The following is a 10,993-nucleotide window of genomic DNA, read 5'->3' on the forward strand; positions in this document are numbered from 1 at the left end:
GCTTGTAGTATCTTCTGTGCAACTCCTGTATTTTGATATATTCTTTTCTGTTTGCGAAAAAGAGTTTTAAGGTTGTGGATTCTATTTACAGAGAACACTCTTGCATGGGGAGCAATAAACCAATGGGTTGAAAAGAAATGCCAAAAGGATTCACACAGATTGTTTACAGAAGAACCAGTCCAATTGATGGTGGGACTGCAAGAAAGAGTAGGAAGCCGTGGCTTGTAGAGTAAGTACTACAAATTTTGTATATCGATGTGATGACATTGAATTGATTTCGCATCGTAAAGTGTATTAGTTTTTGATGAATATAGGTAATGAATATTTAATAGTTTTGGTAATTTTGGCATTGATCAAGTTAGATTGGATTTAGCAACTCGAGTATATTTTAATAATTGAATTTAGATTATTTTAGATAGTTATGTTAAACTCATTAGTGACTTTATTAATTGTTGTTCAACCCAGCTTCGCGTCTCGTCTGGACAATGTTTTACCCTGTGTTTAGGGGAATAAAATGTTTTTAAGTGAAGAGAAAAGAAAGGAATTGCATTATTTTATTTTCTTTTAAATGGAGAGATAAATTTTTACCTATTTATTGCGTCTGCGACAATTTTATTTTTATTCAATTTGGTTGATGAAATGAATAAAATTAAATGTCTTCTCTTCTCTATTTCCATCTGGACAAAAAAGAAATAATAATAATTTTTATATCATTTCATTTGATTTCATAGTAGGAGGGAGAAAGGAAACCATTATTATAAATATTTCAGAATTTTAAACTATTACATCTTGCATTAGAATATTTTCAATCAAATTCATAATTTTATTTTTACATCTCATATTTCTTTATTTTATGATTTCCAAATTTCATTATTTATATTTATATTTTATTATTATTCTAAAAATTATAAAGCCGGGAAGATTTGAAAGTTTCGATCCACACTCACTGTAATACGACGCAAAATAAATATTTTAGAATTTTAAACTATTACTTAGAATATTTTCAATCAAATCCACAATTTTAGTTTTACATCTCATATTTCTTCATTTTATGATTTCTAAATTTCATGATTCATATTTAAATTTTATTATTATTCTAAAAATTGTAAAGCAGAGATAGTTCAATTGGGAGAGCATGATTAGTGAAGATCTGAAACTATTACCTCTTGCACTAGAATATTGTCAATCAAATCCACAATTTTATTTTTACATCTCATATTTCTAAGCATTGAACATTTTGTTTTTTTTGGCAAGAGAGAAAGATGAAAGATGAAATCCCCTTTAGATTATGCTTCATCATTAATCAAGATTCATGTACAAATAAATGCTTGCAGTTGATCCATTTTCAGATACAGCACTCTTACAAAATAAGACAAAATATTGAACTCGCTTTGCAAATCACATTTCCCAGATGCAACAAAAGCATTCAATCAACTTGGATCTAAGTGACCAAATAGAAGGGTAAACGGAGAAGAAACTACTTCCACTATTCATCATTAGATAGATGGATAACTACAGTCACTCATGCCTGTAGGAGAAATTATTTCTGAAAGCCAAAACAAGTCAACATGTAAAATAGACAGCCACGAGGCACGGAAATTGCATCACATGTAGCTATTTGTAGAGCAGCAGATGAAGACCTACTTTTTCCTCCAAATGCTAAAGATCCCATCTGCCAGTGATCTCAAGCTGCCCCACCAGTTTGTTGCCCTTGGTGAATCTCCATGGTTTGAACTTCTATTGTGTTCACTGGAGAAAAAGGAAAACAACAAGATTGCATTCAGCATCAATTACTCTCTGAACACACGTGGCATTTTATAGAGAAAATTAATGCACCGAAATCGAGCAGTAGATGTAACCCTACCAGTCTAAAACCCAAAAGGTTATCTGATCCATATGTTTATCATTTGTCCAAATAGATAAAAATGGCTGCTTAGAGAAGTTAACAACAGCTCCTACTCTCAAACACTTTCTCAATTTTCTTCTTTATATAATTTAATGAATTTCAATGTCTCATGTCACTAGGCGGTAAGTTTGGCATATCTTGATCCCAACAAAATGTTGTAATGACCAAACGATTCAATGATAAATTAAGCTTTTTAACTCACTACAAAATATTCTAGAGAATTATACAAGATAGGCTATAGCAATGAGCCTCTTTATCATTAAGTAATCATTTAGGAAACAGTAAAAGACAGTTTAGATGAAGATTCATGGTAAATGTAGCTGCAACAAGTAAACTAACAGAATCAAACAAAGAAAAGTAACATGGCATTCGACCTAACCAATTAGATAGTACAGCTGCATAGTACCTGGCAAACCAAATAATGCAGCTGAATTTTATGCAACTTTGAAGTGGACATGTTCTTTGATATTACCACTCTAATCATTTTTTCTTTCTTCAGAATTATCAACATGAAAATGTATTGGATATGATATATTTTTAATGGTTTGGTGGTTGTGCTATTACAACACTAGAGAGACTGTCTACTCGCCCACTCACATCAAGGATATAGAGAGAGGGAGTGGGAGAGAAAAAAATAATAAACAGTTATGCGGGTTGGGTCATGAATGATATCATCCAGAATTCAGTTTCATGTGTATCAAGGTGAAGTTGGTTATGAGCTAAATATTCATATGTATTTTGGTATTTCCTGGCTCTATATTTGTGTCTGAATCTTTCAATCCGTAGGCATTGGGATATATATAGTTTATTCGTCTACCCTTGTCAGTATCTACAAATACATTTTAGGTTCATTACTTGCAGGATACAAGGGCAAAAATATCCATTTAGCTGAACTCAAATAATTTCAATAGAACTGGCAAGGATGAATCAGGATTTTGTCTTCTGTTCCAAAATCTGCTTCAGCCTATTCTGGATGAATTCAACATGAAAAGAAGATCAATCAAATAGTGACTAGCCCTAGCGAATCCAATTTGAATTGATCAGAGCCAAAATCATGGCTATGAAAGTTAATGCAGAAAGTTTGACCCTGCAGAGAGAGTAGTATACTGAACAAATGCGCAAAAGGTACTGAAATACTTTAAATTGCTTACATAGGTTGCAACTCCTCCATATCTGTCCCGAGGGTTGTAGCATCCCTTGCATGTTCAACTGCCTTATGGTTAGGCGTGTCTTGTGAAGAGTCAATGGTGCTAATCTCTGTTTGGCAGCCTACAGGATCTCCTGGAGGAGTTTGTGAAGTTTCTGCTTCAATTACCAACTTCAAAGGAACTGATGACTCATCCTACAAACAAGTAATAAAAAAAATGAACTTATCAAGTGAGGTTTCCTTGAACTTTTGGCACAAAAGGAAATATAAATTCCTTCACAAAGATAACTTCTAGATATCTTGTAGAGGCTTTACTGACAAAGTATTCTACTTATTTAGTAGAAACACAAGGCACAAAGAAAAAAAGAAATCAAAGAAAACAAACACATAAAGGAACCAAGTCAAGAGCCATTCCAACTATAGGACAACGAACATATATATATGCACACATTTGCTGGCACAAGATAGCACAACATTACTTGAGTCCTATCAAATGAGATATTGAATGAATAGAATACAAGATCAAGAACGCCAAATATAAGTCAAAAAGGTAACTTCACAAATACTACTCCAGCATGCATACGAGTCACTCTGCCTGCAAGCATGAAGTCATAGTCACCCTCTAGATTGCACTTTGGTGAATATGTGATAGGGCAATGTCAATAGGATCTAACTATTAGTCACCCTCAAGATTGCACCTCAGTGACAGTCAAAGCAATGTTATAAGGATAATAGGATCTAACAGTATAAATAGTGAACATGAAAAAAAAAGTGTAGGGCATCAGGTAAAGAAATGGGAAGTGAGATAATAATTTTTGCAAACCTTAAACTCCATTAAAAAGGATGCAAGAACAGTAGATATTCAGTAAAGGAATGTGTTGAAAAAAAGTTTGACAAATACTAGCTCCGGCAAGGTTCTTGGTCACATATCCTTTGTAATATACAAGTTAACACAACCAGCCGTCCTCCCCTCTTCTATCAAAAGAAAAAAAGGATACATGGAACTAAAATAATTTTGCTATCCTTCTCATTAAGAAGTGGGCTTGGCTTTAGTTCATTTTAAATAACAAATCAATTATTACAACATGATTAGCCATCATAAAAGTTATGTTGAGAGTAAGAAATAAGAATTACTAAGATAAATGTTTGTATTTAATCTGTCAGGATGAATTATGAACTGAAGTCATTTTAGAACTTCATGCTAATGTGCATTTTGAACTCTATGCTAACAAGGTCAGTTGGTGCATTTATTAGCTTACGCTTAAGTTGGGGATCTCCACTCTCTCATATTAAATTAAAGTGAAAAAGTTAAATTGCAACAACCAAAATTTTCATTTCAGTTTAAAATTTTGCTAATAAAATTTAGGTTGATTCAGTTCAGAAAACATGAAAATAACATTTCATTTTGGTTCCCTTTATGGTAAGTTGACAGTGAAGCAAACAAAAAAAGAGATTTTAATACCAATGTATTAGTATTATAGCTTTATTATTTTTATGTCTTTAATTTAATCAAAAACTAATAATAATTAACTAAAAGGACAATATATTTGTAGTTACTTAGTTCCATCCAAAGCTAACCAGTATTTTGGAGAGATTTAGTTCTGCTTCAATAGAATTTTTGTTCAGTTAGATTCCCAAAAAAAGAGTTTCCAAAATGGTTAAAATCACTTTGTACTGAATCGGTACCGCTAAATAAAATGGAGAACAGAGAAAATGTTTTCATTTACTAGTTTACCAATATCATGTGCTGGCTAAGATTTATATATAAGCACAATCATGATTTGTGAAAAACACAATCATGAAACCAAGATGGGACCCATGCAAGAATGAGGATGAATACTACAAAAGAGTTACAAATTTAAAGATTGGTATTACCAATCATCCTTTGTCAAGGAAAATTATATCAATCACCCTTTGAGAGAATCCTTAATTCTAAAAAACGCAAAGGAGAAAACAAATAACACAAAAATAATCATATGAAGGGAAAAAGAGATAAAACTGACGCTCTGTGTGTGTGTGTGTGTTTCCAGGAGGAAAAATATAGAGAGATAAATATGATACAAAATTAACATGCCAAGGTTGCTTAGATGTCAAAACATAGCCAATATGTCAAACTCACAAAAACTACAAGTTGACTACCATCACAAGTTGTTATAAGTAACATGTCATTTTTCTAGCTTGAAACACAATACCTTATAAAAACTTACTTTAGTCATGGTACTTGATTTCAAGTTTTCATCTGCAACAACTGCAGAGGAAATTTCTGCATATGAAATTTGACCACCATCTTCTACTTTTCTTGATACCCTAGTCTCTTTGTTGAAAGAGGCCAATTTAGCATTATGCTCTAATTCTTGAACCAACATTCTTATTACGTACGGAGACCCACCAACCTCCTTACGGACCTGTGTAAAAGAAGGAAATTTTCCAACATTTTGGGCTCTATACCTGTCATACCAACCAAGTATTAAATGAAGATGACATCAGCTATTTCACAAAGTTGCTACTAGAACATGATGCAACATTAGCAAATGACATATTAATATAACAAACTTACACGTTGACAATCAATGTTCCTATATGTAAACTAGCAAGTTTGCCAGAGCTGTAAATTTACAAACATTAATGTTTGTGGAAAGTGGCCTATAGGTAGGAAAGATGACTTCAGGAGGAGCAATGTCTAGATTTAACCTATACATTCTTACCTCTATATTGTTTGGTGGATTGCAACCAGACACAAATTTAGATGATTCTTAGATAATAATCACAAACCAACAGTTCTAGGCAACTTTGTTTTATAAAAGATTAGAAAGAGAATTTAGCACTTGATGAAATTGAATGTAGAGCTACAATGGACATTGTAAGACCTCATTTAAACAGTTATCTTACTCATTAACGAAAGACTCCACTAGAGCACGCCTTTCTTCTTTAGGTATCCTCTTTCCTTTTTGTGGTTTACACGAACTAGAATGAATTGATGCAGCAAATGATTTTCCTTGGCTACTGGAATTTGTCTGAAGTAATGCACTAGGTAAGCCAATAAACACTGCAATGATTTAAGAAAGACAATCATTTTCACCAACAAACAAGGAATTGCCACCTGGATATAAAGCTAAAATCCTTTTTTTCCTTGAATTATACTATATTGTGTTCATAGTTGGAAAAATAACGAATAAGATGCAACAAAAGGGATATGAAGAAGGCTACATCTATAGTTATTTAGTGACTGAAGTACTAGTCAACAAGCTTCCTTGTGTTAAATGTGGAAGCCAAATAACTTAGCAAAAGTGGCTACGGTTAAAAGAATTTTCCCACTTGCAAGGAAAATCTAAATTAACTTCCTTTTCATGCAATAGAAACGCAAAACTGGAAACATTCCAAGGCTAACAGAGCATTGGAATAGACATTGGACGACAAAACCAATATGACAGATAACAAACAGAGAAGACATGTCGATTAAATGAAATAACTACACATTGTTTTTTCAAGAACTTAAATTTTGCTACCTAAACCATAGAACTAGATATCTTGTTCCTAATGTTCATGTTGGTGCCTTAAAATTGGCACAGCAAAGCTATCAATCGTCGGGTGAAAGAAGAGGAGGTACAGTGTGGTACCCCTTTCCGAGGAAGAGGAAGACGAAGCTGGAGCATAAGAGGAAATTCGTCTCACAGTCGTCTGCATCTGTGCTCCACCGAAGCCGGAGATCTCTACAGAGAAGAGAATATTGCCTACCGCCACCGGAAGTTGCCGTCCGGCGCTGCACGCCGGAGGGAGAACGATTTCGCAGGAGGCTCGAAAATTTGAAAACCGAAGAGGTGACACGAAGCATTTAGGGTTTAGAGTTTGTTCGAGGGGGTTTACTGAACCAGAAAGCGGTTCGGTTTTAACCAAGCGAACCGGGCCATGGAATGGATCATACTAAATTAATATTAAAAATTAAAATTCTAAAAGGTTTTATGAGAAAAATAGATTACAATTATTTTTAAAAAAAATAAAAATAGAGCACTTTATGGAGTTTGCACGTCATTTTATTGATTTTACAAGAAGATCCCTTCGAGCATGTAATTAAAGATGCTTCCAATGTTTAACATGCGCATTAACCTTAATCAAGTGTTTAATTATGACACCGACTAATTAATGACTTGGTGGCAAAGCACCGACTATATATAATTGTGTGATAGACTTGAAGAAAAATGCTCATTTAAAAAATAAAAATAGGTCAATTTTTGAAGTTGTTTTTTCAATAAAAAATTCTAAATTCGAAATGGTCGCAATACTATTTCATATTTAAAAATTTTAATTTGTATTTTTTAAATTACCTTATAACTTAAGTTTTGTGAATTTATTAATAAATGTGACAGCTATTGGCCTCCAACTTCGCATGTACACTTTCAAGTACGATTTTATCGATGTAAAAAATTATTTGCCAATTTATTATGTTAACCGTACTCATCAAATCTCACTCTCAATATTAAAAGTGCATTATTTTCACTATTTAAATTGAATTTAATCTCCGAGATTAAAGTTTTTGCATGATTAATATTTAGTTAATACCACGATAAATATCTAATTAGTGGAAAAAACTTTATATTTTCATTTAGACCCAATAGAAAAATAAAATGTAAGAATCACGCGTGACAATAAAGAATATTCAAAATTTCGAAAAAAATATAGGAGTTATTTAATATTTATTTTTGAAAACTATATATATCAAAGAAATAACCTCATAATTAGCCACCTAATTAATTAATATCACAAGAAGCGCATGCTTAAAACTAATCATAAACGCTAAACTAATTACAACGCTACCTAATTAGTCATATCTTATATGATAATATGATAAGCTAATTAACTGTAAGAACAATTCACGCATGTCATTAACTAAAACATTCAATCTATTTAAATGAAGTATTTAATTTTTCGAATCGATTAATCTTAGAAGTGATCATTGATCTGATACTATAAAATTAGAAGTGACATTAATTTGGAGTAGCTCATGTGATAATGTATTAGGCAAAATTAGAATTTGATAATACAAATTATTATCACGAGGGTGTATGTATAATAATAAAACTAGAGTTTAATATTTAATTAACAAACTCAAGTTGACTGTTCATTATTGTTTTAGTTGGATTATTTTAATTAAAAGAATGTTAAGCAAGGGAGAATTAGTCAAAAGAAAAACACATGAAGACAAGAAAATTTTGTGAATAAATTAAATGGGAATTTAAGCTTATTGATTCCTTTAGAAAAAAATAATTAATAGGTTGTCTTTAACTAATTATTAGTGTTTAGTTACTAATAGTAGTTAGTGACCACTTCATCATTCATATATATATAATTTATTTCATTGACCAGCGGCAATATAATTAATTATATATGTTGGCATTAATATAAAATATGGTATTGTTTATTTGGAATTTGATAATTATACAATATAAAAATTATTTGAAAAATAAAATTAATAGAAATACTCATTTCAATTTGTCATTAATTAGGATTATATATGGTACGTAAGTCAGAGCAGTATAATTAATTATTATTATAATACAATAACTTGTTGATCACCCATTCAATTAGTTTAATTGGTCTAATCAAATTGACCAATTACTTGAAGTGATTTGCTAAATCCAACTTACTACTTTGATTTTATTCACCTATAATTTTAGTCTAATATTGATCTATTTTTGTACTTAATTGAACGGCTTGAAATAAAGTAAGAATAAATATTTTTAGAAAATAAAATAAGATGAGAGCTATAGATCGATAATCGTTGGTTTAATTTTAAGCAGTGAATTATGTTCAATTTTTTTAATGGTTATAACTAATTAATTAGTTGTCAATTGCAATCGTTATCCTCCCTACCAACCCGCATAATACAATATATTAATTTGACTACAAAGCCTAGGTGTAAACAATTAATATTTATATAATATTAGAAAATAATTAATCTTATTAATAAAAAAATTTGACAAAGTATGCATGTGTAATTTAAAATTAAAGGGAGAATATATTTATACCTTTTCTCTCTCTTTTTTTTTAAAGAAAAATACAAATTTAGCATTGGAGTTGGTGTTTACTTTGAGGTTTTCATATTATATATAATATATAAGACTAAAATAAAACTTTCCTAACTTTTTATATGATTAAAAATAAATACTCTGTTAATTATTTAGGACAAAGCTTGGAGGAATAAATTAGAAGTGGTGTAAGTTTGTCTTTCATTTAGTACATAAATATTTTAATATTTTATTCCAACCCCTCCCTGAAAGTTTACATTTTTCTTTAAAGCACCTTCAGAGTTAAAAAATTGTCAAAATAGCTATCCAAAGTTTGTGTCATGTCATTTAAACACCCTAACAATCAAGGTGCAATATAATGCAGTATATATTTGATTGTCCTACAATAGAACTAAAAATGAAAACATTGAAGCATATATTTTTCTTCTACAAGTAGGAGATCGACAAATCTTCAGTGTGTTCATCATATATTATATAGGCTAGCAATTAATTATGAATGTTCTGACGTTGACCGAGTGCCTTTAAATGTACTTGCTCCTCTTCTCTCGAGAATTGCCACTGATTAAGAGAGGAGGTTTAATTAATTGGCTTCTTGTGATGGGGTGCAAGATGTGTGAGAAGCCAAAGGCGAGCTACAAGAAGGGCTTGTGGTCTCCTGATGAGGACCAGAAGCTGAAGGACTACATCCTCAATCATGGCCATGGCTGCTGGACATCAGTAGCCCTCAGAGCTGGTACTTCTATCTTCTTTTCTTTGAATGAGATTTTCCAGTTTTAAATAAATCGAACAAAATTTTGTCTCTAGGCTTGCAAAGAAATGGAAAGAGCTGCAGATTGAGGTGGATGAATTACCTAAGGCCAGGGCTTAAACGCTGTGCTTTCACTGCTGAGGAAGAGTCGACTGTTATGAAACTCCATGCCGTCATGGGCAACAAGTAAGGATTCTTTCAAGGAAGAGATTAAGAAAAACACCACTCATTCGATATCTGAAGAATCAAAAGGAAATAGAAAATCAAGATTGTTTTTTTGTTTTGTTTTGTTAGTACTGAATGGTATAAGCATGCAATTATCTGAAAATGGTGGCACAGGTGGTCTCAGATAGCAATGCATCTGCCAGGAAGAACTGACAACGAAGTGAAGAACCACTGGAACACCTATCTCAGGAAGAAACTCCCCAAGGTCGAAAACCGAAAGCCGAAACGAGTATCAGATGAGAACAAGAGCCCACCAATTCCAGTTTCAGAATCCAACCAACAGCCTCCCCTCCCCAAACTTCTTTTTGCAGATTGGATACCAATTTTCGGCGACAATGGCTCATCGAATTTGAATTTGGAGGGTGGGGTGATGAGTACTCATCATGTTCGAACAGAATCGAGCTCGAATTCGCAAGTCCTAAGTCCCGAGCTTTCTCAGCCTAATGGTGTTCTTGGCTGGCAAGACTCAAGCATCTGTGGAGGACTTCAGCCTGTGGAACAAATTTCAGATGTCAATTTCCAAGATCTATTTGCTCTGACTGAAGCATACACTCCTTTTGAGTTTAATCAAGCACTGCTTTTTTAATCTGTACACAAAACAGATACATAATTTGTGTTCGAGTGAACATTCAATTTGTTTATAAGACCTTACAATCTCATTAATCAATCACAAATCTATTCGACCAAAACTTATTCCCTACTTCTGTTTCTATGATCACAAGCAAAATCAGAAGATATTCATGTGCTAAAACAGTGTTTGACCACCAAAACTTTCCTACTTATCAGAACTCTTTCACTACTTTATTTAATAAATAAAGTTATTGGAGTTCTCAAGAGTTTAATTACTATGTCAATGTCAAACGAAATTATAGAATTATTGAAGATTCCCTGATTAAACAGTATAGTTTGAAAACTACACGCGAATGGTTTTCTGCATATTCTTA

At 32.2% G+C, this 10,993-nt stretch overlaps 2 protein-coding genes across 2 annotated transcripts; one reads left to right on the forward strand and one right to left on the reverse strand.

Moving 5' to 3' along the window:
* Nucleotides 1-1,317: 1,317 nt before the first annotated feature.
* Nucleotides 1,318-6,880, reverse strand: LOC141830138 (uncharacterized). The gene is made up of 5 exons (XM_074717624.1): nt 6,671-6,880; nt 5,943-6,099; nt 5,261-5,501; nt 3,058-3,248; nt 1,318-1,749 (listed from the first exon to the last, which is right to left on the reverse strand). The coding sequence occupies exons 1-5, from the start codon at nt 6,735-6,737 to the stop codon at nt 1,641-1,643; spliced, it is 765 nt and encodes a 254-aa protein (XP_074573725.1). The 5' UTR covers nt 6,738-6,880; the 3' UTR covers nt 1,318-1,640.
* A 2,793-nt stretch (nt 6,881-9,673) lies between these two features.
* LOC141829047 (uncharacterized) lies at nt 9,674-10,635 on the forward strand. The gene is made up of 3 exons (XM_074716465.1): nt 9,674-9,809; nt 9,881-10,010; nt 10,164-10,635. Exons 1-3 carry the CDS (start codon nt 9,674-9,676, stop codon nt 10,633-10,635), a joined length of 738 nt encoding a protein of 245 aa, XP_074572566.1.
* Nucleotides 10,636-10,993: the final 358 nt, after the last annotated feature.

This window comes from Curcuma longa, chromosome 5 (assembly GCF_044706935.1).
Source record: "Curcuma longa cultivar G26 ecotype Majalengka, Jawa Barat chromosome 5, ITB_CL_G26_1.1, whole genome shotgun sequence".
Classification (NCBI taxonomy): domain Eukaryota; kingdom Viridiplantae; phylum Streptophyta; class Magnoliopsida; order Zingiberales; family Zingiberaceae; genus Curcuma; species Curcuma longa.

Excerpts from the sequence above, each read along its gene's own strand:
- LOC141829047 (XM_074716465.1), top strand. The coding sequence starts at position 9,674 with ATGGGGTGCAAGATGTGTGAGAAGCCAAAGGCGAGCTACAAGAAGGGC. Across the intron at positions 9,810-9,880 it reads ATCAGTAGCCCTCAGAGCTG|GCTTGCAAAGAAATGGAAAG; the intron begins GTACTTCTATCT and ends TTTTGTCTCTAG. Across the intron at positions 10,011-10,163 it reads CATGCCGTCATGGGCAACAA|GTGGTCTCAGATAGCAATGC; the intron begins GTAAGGATTCTT and ends ATGGTGGCACAG.
- LOC141830138 (XM_074717624.1), bottom strand. The coding sequence starts at position 6,737 with ATGCAGACGACTGTGAGACGAATTTCCTCTTATGCTCCAGCTTCGTCT. Across the intron at positions 5,502-5,942 it reads GTGGAGTCTTTCGTTAATGA|GTATAGAGCCCAAAATGTTG; the intron begins GTAAGATAACTG and ends TTGGTATGACAG. Across the intron at positions 3,249-5,260 it reads AATCAAGTACCATGACTAAA|GATGAGTCATCAGTTCCTTT; the intron begins GTAAGTTTTTAT and ends ACTTGTTTGTAG.